This window comes from Trichoderma harzianum (assembly GCF_003025095.1).
Source record: "Trichoderma harzianum CBS 226.95 unplaced genomic scaffold M431scaffold_2, whole genome shotgun sequence".
Classification (NCBI taxonomy): domain Eukaryota; kingdom Fungi; phylum Ascomycota; class Sordariomycetes; order Hypocreales; family Hypocreaceae; genus Trichoderma; species Trichoderma harzianum.
In genome coordinates, this window is record NW_020209250.1 from 123,073 (window position 1) to 146,465 (window position 23,393).

Here is a 23,393-nt window from a genome sequence, read left to right on the forward strand (position 1 = left end):
GTCAACATCGTTAATGATCGCCCGCATTCTTTATACAACGCAACACGGCTCATGGGCTCATAGTTTATGATGAGTCGCGGGCTCCTTCCTAGTCTGGAATAACAGAATTATAAGCATACTGCCGACTTTGGCGGAGAGAACGGACAAACTAGCCGAGATTGGCGCTATTGATGTAACGGCTGATCTCATCTAAGGCTCAATGATTCACGGAGAGTCTCAATTACTTTTGAGCCTTCCGGACAATGAATATTGATGCGACTAGATCATTTTCAGGTAAAATCCAGACTAAAGATCAGTTAACGGAATAAAAAAGTATCCCACTCATGATGCCGGATGTATCGAGTCTACGATCGTAATCCGAGCCATATTACAGGGGACTGGAGATGCATCTCAGTTTAAAGGATGATCACTACCTATTCCAACACACTTTAGCCTGTAACTTGACAGTTTAATTACTCGTAGCATGTCTTTATCCACATGTAGTATTTATGCCTTATCCAATGATTATATAACGTCCCCAGTAAATGCCCTTCATGCATCCGTGCCTGTTGATGCCATTGGCCAATGACAATCAACAATTGACACAATGCCGTTTACTTTCTCTTTCTTCAATAAACTTGACTCGGATAGATTGTATTACCGGCGGTGATCAGAAAACTCCGGCAAGTCCGCTTGGAAAACATCTAGAGATCTATAAAAGACTTGGCGGGGTCTGCAGATGTGAACTTCTTTACATCTCATCTCATCAAACACACTATTGAGTCTTCAATACCCAAAACCTTTACCATAAATATGCAGATCCGTGTTCTCCTCACCGTCCTTGTGGGCGTGACCTTCACCGCAGCTCTCACTCCTGCCGACTGTGACTGCGTAAGTAAAAAGATCTCTACATATCTTGTTAATTATTGTGTAAATACTAACGAGAACCAATAGTTCACCGTGTGTGATGTAGGTTGATAATTCGCGCGGGCCATTAAACTACCATCTAACCAGTCACCCCAGAGCGACCTTCACGATGCCGACAACTGTTACAACTCCAACATTGGATGCGGAACTTTCGATGCTCCCACTTGCTGCGGTATTTGCGGATGCAATTGCCCTGTAAGAATAACCTTAATTGGAAGATTAATGCAACGCTGACAATTCCGCCTATTGTAGTAAGACATATCGCCAGGGTTAAAACCGAGATGGTGGATTTGATGGTAGACAAATGTTGAGTTGGATAGATCTATTGATGGATGCTGAGATTTGTTGTGGCATGTTAGGTCAAATGAATACACTGAATATAAAGCTCATGCGGTTCATTGAAAGAGAGATTCACTGGCGGTCCCTCATAACTGAGGACTTGTCAAGCCATTAAGTAAGAATCTGTAGACTTTAGAGCAAAAGATATCAAATAACATCAGCACCAGGGATTTATGTCAACTCATAAAAGTACCTCAGCGTGATATATAATACATCATCTGCTCTTCAATTGATGCCTATTCACTCTTCGTTGGGGAATCGAGAAGACGTGGCTTATTTCTGACTGCAAATCCTCCGCAATTAGGCGATTGTCGCACTATGCCGGCAGACGATTTCGGCATTGTCTCAACTTTGGTAGTGGTAACCTATGTAACTGAGATGCCGGAAGTCGGTCAGGACCATCGGAGCCGGTTGTGCGAAGTGCGTAGGCGTACGCCCCGGTCTAAGGCGGCCAGTCTTGGACCCCCTTTATCGCTCTCTTTCAACCTCCGTAGTAAAAATTCTTATTCTACCATTAAATTGATAATCTCAACGTTGTTTATTAATGCCTTGGGTCATTATTTCCGGGACCCCTCTTTCAATTAAGGCATGTCCTTTTCCGTTAATGAAAACCCAGTTAAGAAGCATTGAAAGCACAACTAACAGGCGGTTGCCCACTTTGAGCCATCTGCCGACATGACTGGAGGGCTTGAGTTGTTCCGATACCGCCTCGGCTAATTGTGAAGCTGCTGCCAAGGTTTTTAGGACCGGAACATCTCCAAATGAAGAATGAGCTCGGTTAGTTGCTATCCACCGACATGCAAAGAAAACTTGTTGATCTTATTCGAGCTTCGCGAAGTACACTTGTACCTGGGCGAAGGATTTGAGTGGTGCGCCTTTACTTTGGCTCCACACAAGCTTAATTTTCCGAGTGTTGAAGCCGCTTCTAAAAATACACTCAGAGGCAAATGGAGCAAACCAGGTCCGATGGCTTACCTTAGGATCAGAGCATCATCTAAACTGTTTTTTCAGCCGGACGCCATTATACTATGAATCAAGTGACTTTCTTGTCCTTTAAGCTAAGAAGAGCTCGTAGTGGTAAAGAATAGTTTCTTTTATTTTATCTATAGTCATTCAATGCTGCTCTATCTGTAGATGTATGTATAAAGAACTCGAAATATTTAATAATCCGTGCTCTGCGCAATAGATTTGCCCTTCTCTGCCGTTTCATTGAGCATCTTAATTTTTGCCTCCAGCATGGAGTAACAGTCCGATCCTAGAGGAAATCGAAGTTGATCCTCTAGGCCGGCGGCCATTCCTGTCCCAGTCGCGATTTCATACAGACGCTGGATGCCAAGTTCCGCGTTGCCCGGCTGCTTTCCGTGCATTCCAGTGAGCATCCCCCCCAAATCCGCATATCCTTCCAGATGGCGGCTCACATTCTGGCCTTGGGAGATGGATTTCAAGAAGTCGGTTCGGAAAACGCCAGGCTCAACAATGTGAACGCGAATGCCAAACGGCTTCAACTCTATGGCCATGGACTCGCTCAGACCTTCAACCGCGAATTTGGAAGCTGAATAAAGCGGGGCTCCTTGAGGGCCGAGAATGCCCACGCCGCTGGAAAGTTGTACAATGACACCGGACTTTTGCTTTCTCATGTGTGGGATAACCGCTCTTGTAAAGTTGAGCACGCCAAAGAAGTTGACATCGAATTGGTAATGAGCTTCTTCATCGGAAACTTCCTCGACGGCGCCGATATGTCCAAAACCTGCATTGTTTACAAGTACATCGATTCTTCCGTGTTTGGTAGCGGCGGCATTGACTAGCGCGGTAATGTTGGCAGCTGGCGCGGTCACTTCTGTTTCTACCAAGTCGGCATTGGGGTTCTTTGTAAGAGACTCAGGAAACTTTGAGAGGCTTCGGGCAGTTGCCACAACTGTATCGCCCTTGGAAAGAGCTAGATTGACTAGGGTAAGACCGAAACCGGCGTTTGCTCCAGTGATGAACCATACAAGAGGAGCCATTGTGATGTAAGTGCTTGCGGTGGTTTGAGATGAAGGTAAAGATTGCTGTAAGCTGGTGGCTTTTGTTGATGAGACTGAATTGATAGTTTTTTGTCCTAACGAAATAGATCTCTTGACATTTATATAGACAACTTGACAACTAAATCTAGCATCTTCTTTCACTGTTTCCCGACAATAGTTACAGATTCCGCAATGATTCGGAGCATCAGTCAGCAACTCCGCGCTAGTCTCTGTGCTTGTCTCCGCGCTGGCCGTCCAAAATCCCGACAATTATGGATTTTCCCGCTATATAGCGGCCGCGTCGCAGAGAGCAATGAGCAAACCTGGAGCTCGGATTGACAGCTTCTGCATACGCCATTGCGACAAGACACAATGGACCTGGAAAAGAATACAAGCAAGCGCTGCCGAGGGCGCACCGTCACGGCATGTCTCGAGTGCCGGAAGATGAAGAAGAAATGCGACCGCCAGTGGCCATGTAACCACTGCACTAGCCGCAAAATGGCACACAAATGCCAGTTCTTACAGTCAACTCAAAGGCATCAAAAGTGAGTGATTGAAGCAACTGGTATACAGAGTCTCATCTGACCAGCCAGACTTAGGCCAAATGAGAGGCGTATGAGCACTACAAAAGAGACGCCTTCAACTGCGTCTTCGTCATCTGTCTCTGGGTCGCAAGATGATGCCACTCAAGTCACCAATTCGGCATCTGCGATGCACATGCTGGGTTATATGTATGAGAAAAACGATGCAATCTTTGGCAGTATAACTGTAAGACATTTCATAAAAGATCCCTATTGCGGTAGGGATCTCTTGTAGCAGGACAACCGCTGACCATTGGCTTATTGTCTCAGCGCAATGCTGAATACACAGATTCGTCTGAGGCTCTGCCAGATCCGATTCTCAAAGCCTCCCGCGCCGTGCCCCCACGGCCATATACAGACATTCTGGTGAAGAACTTTTTTGACAATGTCAACTATCACTACGGGATTTTGCACCAGCCGTCTTTCATGGTCATCTATGTCGACTGGTGGTGTCACCGTCGCGAAGCCCAGAGCTTGCGCAATACCTCAACCATTGCGTTGACCTGCCTGATTCTCCGCATTTGTGCCAACTCTACACAGTTTCTCCCGCCTCAAACTTCATCTCAGCTGGAGATCGACCTGGGCGACTCCGTTCAGAATCTAAGCAAGTCTTATCACGATGCCGCACAGATAATCAGCGGCTTTCTATCTCCAGGCTCTGGTGGTCTCGTTAATGCACAGCAGCTCTTTCTTTCAGCTACGTGGCACAAAGGGGAGGCGGACTTTGTCAGATCTTGGCACGAACTAGGTGCCGCAGTGAGACAGGCTCAAGAAATCGGTATAGTTGTTCCCCTTGATAGGCTACAGAGACTAGTCAGCTAATCTCGAGTGTCTCAAGGTATCCACATGGATGTGCGTTCAGATAAGATGAGTGAATTTGACCTAGAGATTCGACGAAGGTTATGGTGTGCCCTGTACACATGGGATAGGTATGTGCCGCTTTGCGCTAGGCCTTCGTTGTTTTGCATATAGCTGACGCTGTTTACACTAGATTTATGACAGCCAGTTTTAACCGCCCTCCTATGATACAATCAGGTGCCCCGTCATCGCTACCGAATCCAGCCTTGGATCAGTCCAACACTCCTGATGTCCCATCTCATATTGTTTCCAAGATACTGGAGAATCAGCTTGCAAGGCAGCTGAGTGAAGGTGATTGTGTGGACAAGACAAACCTACAGAGCAAGGTTGCTTTTGTTGAATCATGGATGTCTTCTCTGCCAGCGGTATTTAGCGTCGTCAATCCAGACAGGCGATGGGATGCAGACTTTCCACATATACCCTTTCAACGCCTACAGTTGCACTGCGTAGGCTACATGACGCAGGCTATACTTTTGAGGTCCATCTTTGTTTCATCCGAGATATTCTCGGTGGAGCGCACCGAAACAGAGATTTCTTCAGAAACCATGGCTCTATTACATCAGATTGTTGATATAAGCTTAAAAGCCATGTCCGTCAGCAGAGACACTTTTGATCTTTGCTTTCCACAACAAGCAAAGTATTACATGGTCGCATTCTGTCCCTTTGACAATGCAGCACTCTTGTGCTCTTTGTTAATACATGGTGTTGGCGGTACAATGGTCCCCAGGAGGACAGAAGTTGTCCATGCGGTTGGCCAGGCATTGCACATTGCTCACCGTTTGCGCGGCTTCACCAAGATGGGTGACGCAACATGGAGCATCCTCTCCACACTGAAAGACCGCATTAATTTATACCCTTGGGAACGAGAATTGATCGAAGAGATGGAGAGTACTGGCACCCACATCGCGAAAGATGGCGTTGAACTGGGTGTTGATTCGCTTCACTCTTCCAAATTGAGTGAACATTTTCTATCTATTTCGGACGAAGATTTGCAGTTTATGGAAAACACTTTGGCGGCAGATGGAACCGAATTCTTAGAAATGGACTTGGGTATTCTGGATGGCGTTTGGAACTGGGACAGAGTGGGATTCTAATCATCTTCATCTGCAGGATCTCTCTTCGGAGGCTATTCGTATACAGTACCGGAACGTTTGTTAGTTTCAAGATATCAGGTATACAAGAATGGCGGGGAAAGATTTCCACCACTAGCTCACGGTTATTGGCCCGCCCTAGTATAAATGAAGTGGAAAATATGGCTCAGCAGGGATAGAGGTCAATGCAGTATAACCTCTTGGATCCCTAGGGATAAAATATCTACCTGGGCTGTATTATAGTTACCGCCACAGAGAATATACGCTGCGGAGTGTCATTTGCCCTGATTATGTGCGTCATCAAAGGCAGGGGCGAATCCTTTACTGAATAATCACTGCATAAGCGATTGCAGCTATATTGGCGCTCTTATCCTAATTATAGATGTGGTTAACCTCTCCGGATTTGCTGATGGCGGCCAAGTTCGGTTTCCTTGGAATTAACCTGATTAAGATTAGGTCAGATCGAGTCGGTAGGTTTTACGCGTAAAAAGTCATTGTTATCTCAACAACATTTCCTCCAAGTAGGGCGTTAATAAGATATCCCAAGAGCATTCTTCACATTTCACTATTGCAGACCAGAGAAATTTGTTATATAGCTCATGTGGCCATGAGAACTGACTTATGTTGTAAAGTATTCGAGTATACACTAACAAGAACTCCAACTAGCGTAACACTTTTCTGTGAGGGATTTGGTTCCTGGCAATCTTCCAGCTCCTTCATGTCATGGGTGCCTTCAGCTGATAAGCACTAGTTTTTTCAGGTTTCACTGTCATCCATTCTCCCGAGAATCTTTCAAAGTATTTGATTAATCTTGGCTTGATCCACATTGGTTCGGTCGCCTCTAAATACGGAGTGTAGTACGCCTTGGTGAGTTGGACCTACAAGTATCAATGATGGTTAGCTACAGAGACATCACCAGTTCTATTCGAACTAGCTCACCTCCTTGAACCACTGAACATCTTTGCTCCAATTTTCCACGAAGCGAAAAACGCCGGGTTCTTCGAGTGACTGGAAGACCTCAAAGTATGTACACTCTGGCTCTGCAGCAACAATTTCGTAGATTCTTCGAAACGCGGTAAGGAAGGCGCTAGTATTGGCCGGGTCAATTGTTATGGTAACATGAACACTGAAACCTGAAGAGGGAACGTGTGGTGATGCCATTTTGACGATGCTGAGTGATATCAAGTATTCTTCTTCTGCAGTAAACGGCACTCCAAAGTAGTCGGCCCGGGAAAAGATATATAGCTCACGTAGAAGTATAGTATTGGCTGAGCCTCTGGCGGCAGTGCAGTATAAATAAATCTGCTAGATAAACAATGGGTAACCATGCCAAGGTAATTTGTCAAGGAAAATCGGGCCAGAGTGATTTATAATTACCCGCAACAACCGCAATATCCGGCTCATTTATAAGGTTTACAATTAAGCTGTCGGGTTAAGGTTAGAACCGGGCGCAGCTGAAGTAATAATGATACTCAGCAAAATGAAACACTAGCATTAAAGTAGTAAGCTAAATGTCGAAGGATTGGTCTATAGATGAGAAGCGTATCAAATCTGCAGGTGGATTCCTACAACACCACTCTCGAGGCGTAAGCTTTGCTAATACGCATTATGCTAGCTATTCTGAGTAAGCCAGAACAGTCCAGACTTTTCTATTAGTCATGGCTATAGGAAGAAAACACTGCACTGATGTGCATACTGAAGGAACCAAAACCAGTGTAGGATACATGCTAAAAAATCCAAATTAGTTCTGGTGTACTCTTTCCCCTCACCCCTTCATTGTGTGTGGCGCGTGAGGAGGGTGCGCAAATTCCAAATGTGAAGCCACCGCGGGGGCAAGAGTCTTTGGATGAGGTTGCGAAAAAGATACAAAAAGAATAGCTTTCGCAGCCTAACCGCGTCTCTATTCTAAAGTCTATCTTCACACCATCCAACATCTATACAGCTAATACAGTTTATCTGCTCATTTTACTCCATCGCAATGTCTACCATACTTCTTACTGGAGCGAATTCGTTTGTCGGCTCGCACATCATTGATGCTCTAATCAAGCTCAACCATAAAGTGGTGGGAACGGTTCGATCAGCGACAGCCGCTAATGACATTTACTCTTTTCACCCAGAATGGAAAGACTCTCTTGAAGTAGTTGTTGTCGAGGATATCACGAACGAAAAGGCTTGGGATGAATTATTTAAAAAGAACAAATTTGACCATGTCAGTTCATCATCAAGATATCTTGCTTCTGTGAGTTCTAACACTCTTAATAGGTTGTGCATGTCGCTGCGCCTCTTTTGGACAATCCGGAGAATACCGACTATGATCAACACTTTCTAAATCCCAGTGTTGAAGGGTAAGATTACCTGCCTAGTAAACGATAATCGGTACGCCGCTAATCGCCACACGAATAGTAACCTAGCGATTCTTCGCTCTGCGCAAGCAAATGCACCAGCTCTAAAGTCTGTCGTCGTCACTGGCTCTATCAATGCCTGCACCACAGGCTCGCCTGAAGAGGTGTCTGCTGGCCCCCTCACCAACTCCACCTGGCTCCCAATCTCGCAGGAGGCAGCACGCGAGGCTCAGAATGCCTACATCTCTTACTGCTCGGGAAAGAAAGAAGGGGAGCTTGCTATCTGGGATTTCGTCAAGACAAACTCTCCTCAATTTTCCGTCACCGTCTTTCTACCCGCTCTCATCTTCGGACCTCCGATAGAGCCAGTGAAGCAGGGCGCAAAGGGTCTGCACTACAGCGCCAAGATCATCTACAGTTTCTTTAATGGCTCATATACGACGATTCCTCCTACAACTTTCCCGAGCTACGTCGATGTTCGCGACTTGGCCGAGGCACATGTAAAAGCGCTCACGGAACCCAAGGTTGCTAATAAGAGACTCACCATTGGAGGCCACTCCATGACATATACAGCGCTTGTGAACTCTCTTGCTAAAGTGCCTGAACTGAAGGGCCGTTTGCCTGCCGACAGTGGAGAGGACGAACAAGTGGTTCCTGCAACAATTATTGCGGACGAGGCAACTGAAGCGCTCAATTTGACATTTAGGAGCCTCGATGAGACGATGGCTGACACGGCCAAGAGAATCTTGGAATTGGAGAAGCAAGCTTGAAGTGTAGTTTAGTCTATGACAGGATATATATGACTGATGGATTTTCTGGACCAACTGTTTGTGTTTATTCATGCTTGAATTTACAATTTGGAATGCTAAGACGGCGACGCTTATAGCTTTTGTGAGTGTAGGGAGTTGAAGCCAGTTGGCAGCATACATAATTGCATACTGAACCATTGTTCTCACTGCTTCTCTAAAGTCACGTGCTAGTTACCACCGCGAGGAATCAAGAGTCACCCAACTATTGAAGCAGAAGTTGGCAAATGGCTGTTGGTTGCTGATGTCCTGACATACTACGTCCTGAAAAGGCATAGCGAAACAGCAGGCATTCCATTGGCACAGCGGCGACTGTCTTTTGGCCTGCATGCCACTGGCTAACGCCAATAGAATCATCATATCTCAAGTCTGGGTTGGATTACATTTTGATTGAATGACGATATTTCACAATAATTTTACAGTAAAAGACAAACTAAAAGCCGATCCGAGACGGAAACACTCGGGGGAACCCCGTGAGCCGTGCCGATGTTTGGTGGGGCATCTTCCGGAAAGTTTTCCAAAATAGGAAATCGGGGTCAAGGTCATGGCCCGAGCCATGGATTCATTTGCCTGCAAAATTCCGGCGGCCAACGACAACTTGGATGGTATGCTTTTGAATCGACAAAAAAATATGGCATTAAGACGTCTATGTCCGAGTTCAACGGATTTTAAGAATTATCGATGAAAGAGAGGACCGTGTTGGTCGGAAGGATATGCGTGTGGAAGTTTGTTATATAAAGGCTGGTTCTCCCGGACATATTCCAAGTTCTCAAACCATCTCAAGCAACCAGTCTCATCCGCAAGCATCATCAAGATTACCTACAAATACTTTCAAGAACATTCTATATCCATAAAAATGGCAGCTACATACACCACCCCCAAGAAGCCTCTGACATGGCTCATCACTGGATCTTCGTCTGGCTTCGGATTGGCGCTGGCTCGTATCGTCCAGGCAAATGGCCACAACTTGATTGCAACTTCACGCAAGCCATCAGCTACACCGCACCTCGTTTCTGAGGTTGAGAGCAAGGGCGGTCAATGGATTCAATTGGATGTCAATGATATTAACTGCGACAAAGTGATTGATGATCTTGAAAGTCGAGGGCAGCAGGTTGATGTCCTCGTGAATAACGCAGGGTATTGCATTTACAATCCTGTGGAAACCTTCACCGATGGCGAAAACCGCGCGCTGATGGAGACGCTATACTTTGGCCCGAGCCGTCTGATTAGGGCTGCCGTCAAACACCAACGCAAACGAAGATTCGGAATCATCGTCAACATGAGCAGCGGTGCTGCCTTGGAGGCCAACCCTACTATGGGTCCCTATGGAGCTGGTAAAGCTGCACTGGACAGTACGTGACTACCATTTTATCTGCATCGAACCAAAATAGAAGATGAAGTAGAGCTAACTAGAGCTTAGGCATGTCAAAGGCACTAGCAAAGGAGGTTGAGGCGTTTAATATCCGAGTATTGACTGTCCTTCTTGGAACTTTTAACACAGGCATGGGCGATGCGACCATACTGGGTCAAAACCCGCTTCCCGACGACTACAAGGGATCAATGTCGGAAACGCTAATGAACATTATGTCTACCGGCAAATTTGCTCCCAATGGAGACAAAGACAAGGCCATGAAAGCTGTCTACGAAGTCGTTGTGGGAGAAGGCGTTGGTAAAGGCCACGAGGCAGAAAGGGCCCTTCCACTAGGTCGAGACTTGGCAGGCAGGATTCAAGTTGTGCAGAACTACTTATCCCATGCTATAGAGGTCTTTGGCGATGTCTGCAACAACGTGCATTTGGAAGCCTAAGTCGTTGACTTGTCCATTTGACGTACTCTAGTTCATCAACCTGAGAGTAGCATTATAGTTAGTATCTATCATGCAAAGATAAAACACAGTTTGTTTGGCTTTCTGCGAGTATCTTTTACTTGTACTTGTACAGCCAAAGTGGTGACTTTGGCTAGATAGAGTAGTAGTGTCAACTAGCCTGTCGCGTTTTTTGTGATTACTCAGTATACGCATGAGCGTATCATGAAACAATCTCAAGACAATGACGTACAGAAAAATTAGTTTTGACGTTATGCCAACCATTTTAGGAAACTATCCTCTTAATTTTGACAATGACTTTCACCAGTCTGGCAAATGGTGCAAAACCGCGCAGGACGCCTGTACAAAATAGTAGCGCGACTTACTGGAGATAAGCAAAGTCCGTCGATCTCGCCCGATAGGATCCAAATACTAGCTATATAAATCCGGTTGCAAGTTCGTATCAATGAATTAGTGTACGTTTCTCTCGTTCCACTATCCGCTTCAATCCCAAAGTCGGTATACTGGGCGGCCGCTCCAGTGCTTCTTTTCGCCTATACAGAGTCCGCTTCCACCCGCTCCTCGTGCGATTGAATGGATAGAAGCTACTTAACCTAACAGAAGGGAGAAAAGTGATATATCATCACATGCAAGACATTCGTGTATATAAACAGCAGCTTTGACCATGATGAATAAAATATTTCGTTGCAAACAAATATCCGGACTTATTGTGTGAATCGAGCAAACAGAATTCTACTCGACAATGGCACCCCTTGTATGGCTCGTGACTGGATGCTCTTCTGGCTTTGGCCGAACTTTTGTTACTCAAATTTTGGCTCGGGGCGATCGTGTTATTGCGACAGCCCGAAAGCTTGACAGTATCCGAGACTTGGAAAGTGCCGGAGCTAAGACGTTGCAGCTTGATGTCACAGATGACCAACAAAACTTGAACAAGATCGCAGAGCAGGCCATCGCTGTATACGGCGCGGTAGATGTGCTCGTTAACAATGCTGGCTCTTCAACCGGCGCGTCTTGGGAAGAAGCAAGGTAGAATGATGCGTCCATTTTAGTATTCGCGGCTGAATGTGATGCTAACATTTTCTAGCGTTGAAGAAGTGCGACAACAGTTTGAAACAAATGTATTTGGAGTCTTCAAAGTTACCAAAGCATTTCTGCCTTATTTTAGAGAGCGAAAGGATGGCAAAATAGTATTCTTTAGCTCTCTGGTTGCTTGGGTTGGACACCCATTTGGCGGTGCATACTCAGGATCCAAGTTTGCTCTTGAAGGTGTGATGGCCTTTATCATCTTTATTAGTTAGGTATATCTAACACCAAATTTTAGGTCTTGTTGAGAGTCTCTGGAGAGAGACTTCCCCTCTAGGAATAAAGACGATGCTTGTTGAACCGGGGCTCTTCCGAACGTCGCTCGGAAGCAATGCCAAATATCACGAAGCACAAATCGCGGAATACAAACCTGCTTCCCAAGCTTTGTTGGGCATGCTTGCTGCTCTCGGAGGGAAAGAACCAGGTGATCCAGAAAAGGGAGTATCGCTCATTTTGGACTTTGTTCGCGGCGAGGGTTCTGCGGCTGGTCGCGAGATGCCTTTTAGGTTGCCGTTGGGAACTGATGCGTATCAAGGGATAACTGGGAAGTGCGAGGAAACATTGAGCTCGCTTAAAGAGCACAAGGACCTTATCTGCAGCACAGACTTTTCGCAGTAGAGTAGAGAGTCTATTGATTAATGGCGGGCATTTGTGGATATACACTCAGATATCAATCAGGTCAACTGCGGCATCTCTAAATCACCCAGATATATTTGAGTTGAACATGAGATTAAAATATATGGTTGGCCAGCGTTGGTATACCAGCATCCACGATTAAATAAAGATTACAAAGTTCCAAATACATAACATCCTGCATGGGGTTCATCAAGCGTTAATGGAATCACACAGCCGCAGGAGCGCGTTCTGCTATTTTGGAGCGTGAACGGCACATAGAGTATTTAAACGTAAAAATAGATGGTATTTCTCAGGAATGAGAGGCAGCAAGAGGCGTAAAGAATGATATTTTTGAGTATCCCGCCAGTTTTTTGACGATAATGTGCTGCTAAATGTGAGTAAGCGGTTCGTCGGACGTATGGTCGATCTCGGGCTGGACTTCTACGCCGAGGCCGATGACTAATAACTTGAGAACTTTGGTGATCTGGGATATTCCTAGTACGAGTGGGTTGTAGTTGGAGATAAAGACTACCCTCAACCTCTAGATCTATGTTAGTTATGATCCCGAGAGAGCTGCCGAGGCCCTTGGTGTCCAGGCTGATAACTATGTTTTTGCCCTCTTTCAGTTCGTCTTTTCATGACAGCACTAGCCTTGGTCTAACGTGTCGGAGGTTGTAAGTTTGTTGGTCAATGTCGGTTGGGCGTCGACTGTCAGGGAACTGGCAACTACGTTTATTATAATAATTATTCATAAAAGATGAGGCTGTAATAACTATGTGTAATCAAATCTTTGCTTTTTAAAAATACTCAATGCCTATTATATCAGCTAGCTCAGGCCAAATATCCCAACCAGATGGAATTTGAAAAGCAAGATCAGGAATAGAAGAGTTCAAGATCTCGCTACCGCCAGACAGCATAGTTCGCGCTACAAAGGGAATGCTGCTCTTTGCATTCAAGAACATCTGATGATATTTGCTTAGATCGGGAATCCCAATGCGGGATTCAAGCCCATTTATGCAAATGTCCAAATATGTTTGCTCTAGAAAGACACGCGAAACTTTATGAGTTCGGCTGATAGCTTCCATGGAGCTTATCAGGAATTGGAGATCAGACGCATCAGTGGCATTGAGGCCAGTTTCTGGATCCATTTTGGCTTGCAAGACATAGACTGTGCTGGCCAAATAAAGGGGCATCGCACTCCAGTGATCTTTCTGTAGGCCTGTTAGCGTATAAATTCCAAATTCATTAATCACAGATCACGTTGCGCACAAGATTTGCAATGGAATGAGGTGCCAGCTTCAAGATATTTACAATCTCGATCGCTGATGTTTTTAGCCGACCAAGGCTGGATTGTCTGACAGTGGGTGGTAATGTTCCGGACTGATTCTCCATAACTGCATGATGCAAACAAATGTAGGCAGCATGAAGATTGCAATTCATCTGAATCGCGTGTACATTCGTGACTTTCAGCGGCAGCACAAGACTGTTGGGAAAGTTAGAAATAATGGGTGACAGTCTGTCATCCAGGCGGTAGTGACGGATCCAGAACGAATCTGGCGAAGTGTCGACTTGTTCTCGTTGCGTTTGGCAAAGTATGTGCTGCAATATGCTTCTGTAGACTTGGAGTGTGACGAGAGTGCTGGCAAAGTCATCGTAAGAGCCCCCTTTGGATATCTCGTCCAGGAACGGAACGGTTTCCTCATTACCTTCTGAAAAGGCCCTTTCTGAGGCGGGAAGGCGGGTGCGTATCTGTAAAAGTGTGAGAAACTAGTCCAGTCGTAGGGAGGGGTGTTAGGGTTGACTGACGCTGTTTGGATCTATTAAGCAGGACCAGCCTGTTGCTAAACTGGCATGCGAATCGATTGCAAAAGCACCCCAAAATACTCGCCTGCGTTCTTCTAGCTCACACCAAGATACGGGGGGTGGCAGAACCACTCGAGCTCCATCGCTCGCGCCATCCAGTCGATCAAGGCCCATCATTTGAGATAGGCGCATAGTCTTGGCTAGACTAACTGAAGCTCTGGTGAAAAGCATGGTGTTAGACTCAAAAGTGGCAAGCAAAAGCCAAGTCTGTACATGTGCTACCGAAATGAAGTGCTCTCCTTGGTCCTTTCTTGTAGATCAGAATCGGCAACCAAGTATATGGCATGTTTCACTCTCCTACCTTCATCTCATCCTCTTCTGCATATTTACGAGCTCTTTCGTAAAGCGATGAAGCATGAGAGTCATATACTGAGTGACCATTGGCTGCCAATGACCAAACAGCGTACTGCAAGCACCAAGGCGGTCTTCGCGATCCTTCACCGTAGCATGCATCGTAGTAGCGGCCGGGATGGACAACAGGAATTGAGTAATACTGGTTGCTGAAGAAGGTACGATTGCTGAAGGTGTTAGTAGTACGTCAAAGTCTGATTACTTAGACTCACAGCTCTTCCTGAACTTTCAGAGGAGGAGTTTCGTCGTCCAGATATTCTAGCTCGTTCAGATTTTTCTCGAGTTGTTCTATGCACACATCCGTAAGAGGCTGCTATCACTGCCTTTCACAAATCGTTTTAAATATACCTAGGCGCGCCTCAAGACCCTTTAGATGTTTGCGATCTGATGGCTTTCTCTTGGGTTGGGGATAGGCACAGTTGCGGCCAAACTCAACGCAACGAGCGCATGCTGGCCTGGCACGATTGCATTTGAGTTTTCTCACTCGACATGCTAAACGTGATAACATTGGTATTGAAGCGTCGGTATTACTGGCGATGTCGGAGGGATCTGCCTGTATATTGGCTGAAGCCATGTTGTCTCAGTCAGTTAAAAGAACACTCGCCACGTTTCAGGGTAAAGTGTCAAGGCGACCTTTGTGGAAGTTGATTTGTAAAGCAGAGACATTGGGGTCAATTTGTTATTTAAATACAGCTGTCCGTAATCCGACTAAGCTCCAAAGGTCCTTTACCTACCTCCTTACCGGGAGGTAACGGCGCTTCGCAACCCTAGTAGAATAGCTAGGCTTGTAAATAATTGCAACGTCATTTCGGTTTGCAAAACTCGTAAAATCTGTTGGCCAATAGCTTCTGGTAGTACGTTTGTAGATGAGAAATTGTACTTCTGACTGTTTTACAGCTATGGCGCACTATCTTATACCTTATCACCCGCCCCAATTCATCGGCCATCCAGCCATCCAACTGATCTACCAAGTTTGCCAAACTCCCTCCAGTATAGTGGCGTGCGGCGTGCGGCTTCGGTGGGTGGAGCGTATCGTATGCGGCGAGATTAGTGCAGTATTAGTTCATTAGCGTAGCAGTATGCTGGATGTGTATGCACTTGCTAACTGACTGACCTTTCATGGACCTTAGGATGGCAGCTGGTAGTGGAGATGAAGGAGATTAAGGTCATCTTGGCGAAAGAACGGCCTGCTATTGCCTGAGGTTGCTAGAAAAGACCTGATGCTGCCCAAGGCAGCTGGAAAACATATAGAGAAGCGTATAAATAAACGAGTAATACGCAATCTTGCTTGAGTTTTAAGTGAAAAAGGTATATCTTATAGTAAATTCTATAGAGGATATATCTAGTCTGTAATATCTGTAGCATCCGCAAGCCTAGGGATCAAATTGCAAGCCTTCCGCCCACCCAGTAAGCCAAGGTTACTGTAGGCTTAAACCAATTTCCCCTGACGTAGGTACTATCTAGTACAAGCACAGGCTTCCTAGGTTCCGAGGCTTTAACTCATCAAGAGATCCTCCTTCTTCTGGTTGCTTGAGACATTCTGCTAGACACGCTTTAATACGTCTGCCACCGGTTGTCCCGAGCTCCTTCTTCGGAATGCCCTGCCCGTCTTCCTTTGTCAACTTTCGACTGTCATGCAGCCACACAACTTGATCAGCATTCGCCAATTTCATCGTTTCCAAAACTTGCTCTCGGGGAAAAGCCGTGCCAAAAATGACAGCTCGTGGAAAATCCGACATGTCACTAGATGGAGAATTCTCCTGCAGCTGAGCTCTACGGGAAGGTATATTGGGTAAGTTCTCGCGAATCTGCTCGATCGTGTAGAAGGTTGCGATTGCTGTATGCCGAACGATTATTATCAGTATAGTACAATGGGGTTCGCCAAGTTGTGTTTAAGGAGCACGTAGTCACTCACCGTTGTACTCCGGCTGTAATGCTAGCTCTACCGCAGCTGCAATCTCTGGATCCCTCCCGCAGTGAACATAAGGTACAGCAGAAGGCGTAGTCATATTGCTCTTTCGTATTTTGTCGCACAATAGTCTGAGAAAAGCAGCTTTAATGAAAGGGCAATGGAAGCGACACTCTCAGTCAGTGAAGCAACGTCGGCTGTATGAATGCTAGTATGTAAAGTTGGTCGTTCTGTCAGTGCTCTTTTATATGTTAATATATTGAGAGTTTACGTTACATGCATAAACAGTACTATGGCATCCTGTATTAATTCACGCTTGACGTTCATGAAAAACGTAACTGCGGAGATCTCAAAATGAGGTGTTGAGCTTGTAAGCAACCTCATGTCCGGCGCCAAGTCCTAGCCGCGCGTTTCGGATATCCGAAGTTGGCTACTCATGGTGGAGTGAACGGATACTTGTTTTAAATAAATAATAATTTAGTCTAAATCTTTCTGCCAGCCTAATGCCACAGCTAAGAATTCTATACGAACAGTAAATAAAATAATAGGAAACTATTTTGAACCAATGTTCTGATGCCCTGGAGTTTTACTCTAAAGTTACATATTATATTGCGCTGTAAGATGGCACCTGCGTGATGTTCGGGAGAATAGCAGGCTTAGCGGGGGACCAGTGAGGCTTTCTTTAGATAACACAGGTATCAAGTGGCTCCTTTCCCCTTTCACGAGAATAAATTCGTCAGTTCGCCGTCACAGATGAATGAGAAAGCAGGAAGTCACAACGAGCAGCCGCGTCGATGTGTTGAATTTGAATGGGTACAGTAGAGTTTATGTAGAGAATGTTACTCGCTGCACCGTACTGGGGCCATTCAACGTAGCGATCGTTGGGCTTCTCCATGGCATGTTTGTTCGGATCGGTAGTGATTATAAACGACGTGAAATAATGTTGTAAAACCCGGCCGATTTCAACATTTGGGGATATATCCTCAGCAGGAATGGGCTTGGTGGAGAAGACGAGGCTGCTGTAGCTTCCATGGTAGGCACTGTCGTACGTGGGATAACCTGCGATAAGCTTATAAACAGGTTGATGGAGGGCATCGAGTTTGGATAAATTGTCCGTAAACGATCTTGCAAGGTTATACGTTGGACATTGAATGACCCAATCGCCGAACAGATACTCCGCCTTTGTTTGAGTATTGTTATACCCAAATGCTCCTTCTTCAACTAACGGATAAAGTCTATCGAGTTGACCGAAAAAGTTTACTCCGCCGTTCAAGAAGGTGCGCACCCTGGCGTTGTAGTCTTGTTCTGTTGTAATGTCCTGCGGCGTAAAGGCAAACCCTTCATTTCCGTCTCGGGTCGTCATCAGTGGAACGGTCGCGAAGTGCTCAGCCTCAGTTTCCTTTGGAGGGAGACCTTGCACATTAATTCCATCAATAGCAGGGCCAAAATAAAAGGTACCAAAGGCATAAGTGGCAGATGCTAGGACCTTCTGTTGTGCGGTATTGAACTCTTCTGCTGATAACTCTCGCAAACAAGAGATGTTGATGCATTTTGAGGCAGTCAAGATCTGTCGATATTGAAGCTCGAGCTGACTGGTGTTGAGAACATTTGGCATCCAAGGATATTCGACTATTGCCGCACGATATGGGGGATCTGCTTCGCCGCCATTCCAGAGCAGTTGATGGTAAACAGAGCCACCGCCAGCCGATCCGCCGTCGATGGTGACCTGGGCGGGATCACCGCTAAAGGATTATATGTGACGTTGAACTCATTGCATTGCGAGACGTTGATCTAGCAAACCGGCATTCAGAGTTCCACTTTCGGATACTTCTGCTCCAGCCAGAAATCCAAAAGCACCCAACCTATACTGAATAGATACAACCATGAATTGCCCGGGAGCCGCGGCCATTATGTCGACAGGGTTGATTGAGGTGCTGCCACCCTGATCATACCCACCTCCGTGTATGATCAACAATACAGGAATATTCTTCGAAGTGGGTTCTGAAGGAGCGTAGATATCCAACAACAAGCAATCTTCGCTCTCTTCCCGGTTTCCAGTATGATAATACAATGTCTTGGCCAGACTACTCTCGGGAGCGCTCGGTGTCCATCCTTGGTAGCATATAGGTCCGAATGTTGTGGAATTAAACACTGACGCTGAAGAGTCGCTTTTCTCATCAATCTGGACGGCCGCTTTGAAGCGGCCGTTGCCAGTGGGAGCTTTTCCGTACCGAACACCCAGCCAGGCATTGATGAGAAAAGATGATGATGCCACTCGAGTCCCTCGAATTTTAGTATATCCCAAGTCTATCTCTTTGCCATTGTCTCCGGTAAAGTTGGCAAAAGACGGAGACAAATACTGAGCAGCTGCCAGATGCGATAATAAATAAATGGTTGTGGTGAGTAACAACATTGTTATAGGAGTTGATGAGGTTTCCTTTTGGGTTGTTGATGCCACGTCAGTCTACACACTTTATAATGTTTCCTTTATATGTTGAAAAGGGGGTTGTGTGAATGCACAAGGAGCAATTGAATTAGTAATTCTATCTCGGCAAGACCATAGCGACTCATCACTCGTCGATTGATGCGAAACTAGCACCTCTCTTGTCGTGATCTAGATTAAAGCTATCATCTTTTACAAAGCAACATGTCCTGGGAGCAATTCCTTTCGTCCGTTCTCAAGGTACCCCCATTTTCGGCGTGTTCTCCATAGAAAAACCCGGGCAGCTGTGTTCCGGGGCCAGCTATCATTGGTCGCCCTATACCTAGTCTATCTCCCTCTCTAACGTGACAATGAACATTGTAGAAACGCCCTTGGCCCCTCAACTAAAGGATTCAATCATCTTTACTAGAGTGAACTTGGATCTCCAGCCACCGAGCTAGCAATAATAACAAGTTCTGGTTCCGCCATTTTTTCTTAGCAGACTTTATTTCTACAAAGACATCACCTCTATTATTGTACAACCCCCAAACCTTAACAATTTGTTGGACACTCGGAGCTCCGAAAGGTGTCCAAGACGTCAGAGAGGTCAAGATCATCTGTCGGACAAAAGGAAATTACATGGCAATTGATGCTAAGTATCACTGTCGGCTGTCAACCCAACAAGGCGTTGTAAGTCTAACAGCTGCGCCCAAATCAGTAGTCGATGTAAACCCGCACTTGGCTTCCCTGGTTCTTCGGAAATTTCTATATTTAAAACCCGAGGCGCGCGGCAAGGCATATTGGAACTCCGAACTGGGTATACTTGTATATTTCTAATTAACAATTAGTCTAGTTAGCATTGCTTAGTTCAAGGGCGCTCTAGTTTCGACGTAAAACCCCGTACGCCATTGGGTATACGTTTCGTAGCTGGCTGTATACCGATTCAGAGGTGATATTGACCAGATAGTATAAGCTGTCGTGAATTGCTTCCGTTACCTGCTCGACGACCAAAAACTTTTGAGCAGTATCCAGTCTCTTGTAGAAACTGCCACTGGTTCCCTTAACTAGCTGGCTCATCTCGATTTTCCGACCATATGGCGACGCAGCGTCTAGGTATGTTAGAGCCAGGTTCTGAAAGACTGAGCCAGATACCGAAACCGCCGCAATAACATGAAATGCATTTCTATAGATTACTTATGCTTTTCTACCGTAATCCTTTATTGTCTCTTCTTTAGGGCCCAACTGCAGAGCTCGAGCAGCTACTATGACCGTGGACTCCCAACCTCCTTCCAATTGCGCCCACGCTTGCTGCGCCAGTTGTGTTATCCACCCATTCAGAAACCAAGTGTCATCAAATCTAATCATTATAACACACCAATGCAAAAAGATAGCAAGTGCCACTGAGCGATTCTTATTTTTACAATGTAGTTGGGCGACAAAAGCTTCACTCACCAAGGCCGGCCATGACAAAATGTGTAACCACGTCCTTGGCTGTCCCTGGATAGAAACACACCAAGTCTGTAGCAATTCAGCAGCTTGAATCAGATATTCCTGGTTCGGCTCCACCATACGAATGTTTCTTTTCAAGAGTTTGATTCGTTCTAGAAACTCGAGATGGATCTTTGCGCCCGTGTCTTTTGTTCTATCGTGTGCTAGCCTTTGATCTTGCATGAATCGGGGTGCGATGGCGACGGCAAGTCTTGCGGTGCCTCTGAGTAAGTGAAAGGTCTCGGCTATGGCGTCCTCTCTTGGATGAGTGACGCACAAACGAATTTGGAAGACGGTGGTTGCTAGGCCGAAAATCCACTGAGCAAAGTAGGTACTGACTACTTTACCGGCGACAGAGGCATGGAAACCTGCAGAGGCTTTCAGATGCCAGGCATGCGCCTTGATACTACTGCGAGCGGCTTGACCCTGGCAGAATAGCACGGACAAGGCGTTGAGAGCTTGCATCGCAAAAACATGCTGCTGAGCCTCGTAAAAAATCAAAGACGCCTCGCATTGAGCAGACTTTGTCAATAGAAGCATCGAAGGTGACAGGCTAGATATATCGCTGGACACAGATAGGCTTGAGTCCCAGGTGACAATGCCTGCTTGGAGGGCTTCTATTGAGGCTCCGCGGGCAACGCTGGTGTCTGCAAATGGGCAGTGCTCTCCAAAACGGTCGCATCTACCACAAACTGGTGTATTCATGTCACACTAGCATTTTGATAATTAGGTGTGCTGCACAGTTTCACATTGTGAAAGGCTTTGCTTGCCTTGACACGACGTCTCTTGCATGGCGCGCAACCAAGCCTAGACTTGCTATGCCACCTTCGCGAAGGCATGGCTGACCTTAAAAGAAGCGCAAGCAGTTACACCAGGCCTAATCAGCGATGGATTGATCCGTTCAATGCCTCACGCACAGCGCCCTGATAGTATAACCAATCGATGGTAGTTTAAGTGTGTTAAAATTTCAGTGTCATTATTAATCCAGACTGTCTAGAAATCCTCTGAACTCAGTGCCAAACTCCGCGTTAGGCGGAGTTCTAGTCCGCTAACCCCACCAACTGTAGCATTCCCGATACCATTTTGTTTGCTGCATTTATCTCACGAAAGCGCTGCATTTGTCTCACGAAAGCGCTGCAATGGGCGCCAGTACAATGACGAGACGACAATCTTAATGCATCTATGGACACGCTGAAGCAAAACAGTTTGTCATTTTCCATCGTCCAATGAGGCCGATACCATGCTATCTTGCCTTATAAGGCAAATTACTGCTCGCTCAGCACGCTAGACCAGTCTTCGCCCTTGATGTATTCCTCCATGGAGGTCGTCTTGATATTCGGGTCCAACTGGGCTTCAATGTCAGCGGATTCTCTAGATCACAGCAAATGCAGTAAGTATGAGATAATTTTCACCTCGTTTGGATACATGACTTCAGGATCTCCACCAGTGTACCCAAACTCAATCATGTATTCATTCGTGTCCATCAATTCTTGGCCAACTGGCTGTGGGAAGTCCTTGTAGAACTCACCGGGGGATACTTCTTGGTATGCCGCCTGAACATCTAATACACGTCCCCAAATCTCTACCCACGTCGAAAAGGTCATCATCTCAGATACACCGATGAGAGTCTTCCCGGGAGGAACATCGAGTAATGCCTTGACAAATGCTCCCGTATCTTTGTCTGGAACGACAAAAGGCATTTGCAGGTCTCCAGAGAAGGGCCTCCTGGTGAGGTACGTCCCACCCGGTTGACGGTTCGGAGCCATCGCTGGTACAGCTTTCCAGTTTGTGACGTAGTGGCCCATTTGCAGGGCACTCATACACTTAGTCAGCTCCGGACACTGACGTTTGATCAAGTCCATAGTCCTAGCCTTGGAGTCAAAGTGATAAACAGTAGTGTACTTGCCTCCGCTGCACCGGGAGGCATCACTAAGTGATGAGTATACAAAGTGCTCCAGTGTTTTGAGGACGCCAGGATCAGACGCAGCATGGGCAACGTTCATCCCCTGTTCAACTTCCCTTTCGAAAGCGTACTGCAACGCCGTATCGGGCCCGTGTGTGCCATCGAACATGTGGCCGAAGAAATCGGTGTTTGCAAATATGGCGTTGGCCCCTTGAAAGGCGGCTCGAAGAGAATCTGTGTCATCTAGGTCGCCTTTCACGATTTCAACGCCCTCAGCCGCCCAACGCAAAGCATTTTGACTGGACGGTTCCCTAGTGATACCCCGGACTTTCCAACCAGGCAAATCCAGGAATTGTCTAGCAATAGAGGACCCCTTCCACTGTCTCAGAAGATGGCCAATGATTTGTGCTAGCAGCTACACGTACCTGTATGCCAGTAACGCCAATAATAACAAGAAGCTTGGCCATCCTGATTGATAATTAATTTTTGGGATACAAATTGTCTTGGTTTAGAACTCGCAGACGGGTAGACTAGGTAAAGATGTTGAATTACTTGGATGTGAAGTCTACCTATCCTCATCTGTATTTATACCTTTCACCTTTGTCGAATTTCCCTACCGACAAGCAATGCCGCTTGGCTTGATACTACATTAGCCATTTCAAATTCAGTGGCAAGGATGCAAACTGGTTCAATTGTTCCGTTCGGATGATTAATACTCGTAGTACTATGGACCTTTTCGATGAGAATTATCCAATACTGGTATAGTATACGATGCCCAGCGGAGCCCGAGGTCCCATGCAGTTTGCTTCTGGCTAGTGTACGACGCCCCCTCAATCCTTCGGCAACTGGGCCCCCTTTTTTCACCTGTTTAGTCCGTCCAAGGCCCTCGGATCGTCGGATCATAAGCATTTGTTAAAACGAGAGTTTATATTATCGACGCTTAATGTGATTTCCTTAACTGTAGTACCGTATTTAGTATTAAGTAAACTTGGAAGCCGCTGTAGCGGAC

The 23,393-nt window shown here is 46.1% G+C and overlaps 12 protein-coding genes across 12 annotated transcripts; 5 read left to right on the top strand and 7 right to left on the bottom strand.

Annotated features, from left to right (window-relative positions):
• The first annotated feature begins 652 nt into the window (after positions 1-652).
• On the top strand, positions 653-1,421 carry M431DRAFT_132934 (hypothetical protein). The gene is made up of 4 exons (XM_024912491.1): positions 653-870; positions 934-948; positions 1,003-1,101; positions 1,159-1,421. Exons 1-4 carry the CDS (start codon positions 793-795, stop codon positions 1,159-1,161), a joined length of 195 nt encoding a protein of 64 aa, XP_024778173.1. The 5' UTR covers positions 653-792; the 3' UTR covers positions 1,162-1,421.
• Positions 1,422-2,405: 984 nt separating this feature from the next.
• M431DRAFT_490123 (hypothetical protein) lies at positions 2,406-3,248 on the bottom strand (the record flags this gene model as incomplete). Its single annotated transcript, XM_024916762.1, has 1 exon — positions 2,406-3,248. The coding sequence occupies one exon, from the start codon at positions 3,246-3,248 to the stop codon at positions 2,406-2,408; it is 843 nt and encodes a 280-aa protein (XP_024778174.1).
• Positions 3,249-3,620: 372 nt separating this feature from the next.
• Positions 3,621-5,781, top strand: M431DRAFT_74372 (hypothetical protein; the record flags this gene model as incomplete). Its single annotated transcript, XM_024922215.1, has 5 exons — positions 3,621-3,793; positions 3,860-4,016; positions 4,100-4,607; positions 4,668-4,758; positions 4,821-5,781. The coding sequence occupies 5 exons, from the start codon at positions 3,621-3,623 to the stop codon at positions 5,779-5,781; spliced, it is 1,890 nt and encodes a 629-aa protein (XP_024778175.1).
• A 713-nt stretch (positions 5,782-6,494) lies between these two features.
• On the bottom strand, positions 6,495-6,939 carry M431DRAFT_75837 (hypothetical protein; the record flags this gene model as incomplete). Its single annotated transcript, XM_024922393.1, has 2 exons — positions 6,495-6,656; positions 6,718-6,939. The coding sequence occupies 2 exons, from the start codon at positions 6,937-6,939 to the stop codon at positions 6,495-6,497; spliced, it is 384 nt and encodes a 127-aa protein (XP_024778176.1).
• A 761-nt stretch (positions 6,940-7,700) lies between these two features.
• Positions 7,701-9,064, top strand: M431DRAFT_13053 (hypothetical protein). The gene is made up of 3 exons (XM_024912455.1): positions 7,701-7,987; positions 8,041-8,123; positions 8,182-9,064. Exons 1-3 carry the CDS (start codon positions 7,757-7,759, stop codon positions 8,888-8,890), a joined length of 1,023 nt encoding a protein of 340 aa, XP_024778177.1. The 5' UTR covers positions 7,701-7,756; the 3' UTR covers positions 8,891-9,064.
• A 660-nt stretch (positions 9,065-9,724) lies between these two features.
• Positions 9,725-10,732, top strand: M431DRAFT_543486 (hypothetical protein; the record flags this gene model as incomplete). Its single annotated transcript, XM_024921154.1, has 2 exons — positions 9,725-10,282; positions 10,342-10,732. Exons 1-2 carry the CDS (start codon positions 9,783-9,785, stop codon positions 10,730-10,732), a joined length of 891 nt encoding a protein of 296 aa, XP_024778178.1. The 5' UTR covers positions 9,725-9,782.
• Positions 10,733-11,492: 760 nt separating this feature from the next.
• M431DRAFT_477718 (hypothetical protein) lies at positions 11,493-12,451 on the top strand (the record flags this gene model as incomplete). Its single annotated transcript, XM_024915598.1, has 3 exons — positions 11,493-11,776; positions 11,835-12,016; positions 12,072-12,451. 3 exons carry the CDS (start codon positions 11,493-11,495, stop codon positions 12,449-12,451), a joined length of 846 nt encoding a protein of 281 aa, XP_024778179.1.
• A 794-nt stretch (positions 12,452-13,245) lies between these two features.
• Positions 13,246-14,828, bottom strand: M431DRAFT_76544 (hypothetical protein; the record flags this gene model as incomplete). Its single annotated transcript, XM_024922475.1, has 4 exons — positions 13,246-13,659; positions 13,718-14,197; positions 14,255-14,557; positions 14,613-14,828. Coding segments are annotated over 4 exons (1,413 nt in total), but the record flags the coding sequence as incomplete, so codon positions are not given.
• Positions 14,829-16,011: 1,183 nt separating this feature from the next.
• On the bottom strand, positions 16,012-16,671 carry M431DRAFT_527256 (hypothetical protein; the record flags this gene model as incomplete). The annotated part of the gene is made up of 2 exons (XM_024920704.1): positions 16,012-16,499; positions 16,578-16,671. 2 exons carry the CDS (start codon positions 16,669-16,671, stop codon positions 16,123-16,125), a joined length of 471 nt encoding a protein of 156 aa, XP_024778181.1. The 3' UTR covers positions 16,012-16,122.
• Positions 16,672-17,307: 636 nt separating this feature from the next.
• M431DRAFT_477721 (hypothetical protein) lies at positions 17,308-18,984 on the bottom strand (the record flags this gene model as incomplete). The annotated part of the gene is made up of 2 exons (XM_024915599.1): positions 17,308-18,313; positions 18,524-18,984. The coding sequence occupies 2 exons, from the start codon at positions 18,982-18,984 to the stop codon at positions 17,308-17,310; spliced, it is 1,467 nt and encodes a 488-aa protein (XP_024778182.1).
• A 1,203-nt stretch (positions 18,985-20,187) lies between these two features.
• On the bottom strand, positions 20,188-21,402 carry M431DRAFT_543502 (hypothetical protein; the record flags this gene model as incomplete). The annotated part of the gene is made up of 2 exons (XM_024921155.1): positions 21,252-21,402; positions 20,188-21,192 (listed from the first exon to the last, which is right to left on the bottom strand). Exons 1-2 carry the CDS (start codon positions 21,318-21,320, stop codon positions 20,188-20,190), a joined length of 1,074 nt encoding a protein of 357 aa, XP_024778183.1. The 5' UTR covers positions 21,321-21,402.
• Positions 21,403-21,746: 344 nt separating this feature from the next.
• Positions 21,747-22,851, bottom strand: M431DRAFT_490131 (hypothetical protein; the record flags this gene model as incomplete). Its single annotated transcript, XM_024916763.1, has 3 exons — positions 21,747-21,827; positions 21,894-22,763; positions 22,810-22,851. The coding sequence occupies 3 exons, from the start codon at positions 22,849-22,851 to the stop codon at positions 21,747-21,749; spliced, it is 993 nt and encodes a 330-aa protein (XP_024778184.1).
• Between the last annotated feature and the right edge of the window lie 542 nt (positions 22,852-23,393).

Bases quoted from the DNA above. Each gene is read 5' to 3' on its own strand.
- M431DRAFT_132934 (XM_024912491.1), top strand. From the start codon at position 793: ATGCAGATCCGTGTTCTCCTCACCGTCCTTGTGGGCGTGACCTTCACC.
- M431DRAFT_13053 (XM_024912455.1), top strand. From the start codon at position 7,757: ATGTCTACCATACTTCTTACTGGAGCGAATTCGTTTGTCGGCTCGCAC. The intron at 7,988-8,040 runs GTCAGTTCATCA...CACTCTTAATAG, and splicing joins AAAAGAACAAATTTGACCAT to GTTGTGCATGTCGCTGCGCC. The intron at 8,124-8,181 runs GTAAGATTACCT...CCACACGAATAG, and splicing joins CTAAATCCCAGTGTTGAAGG to TAACCTAGCGATTCTTCGCT.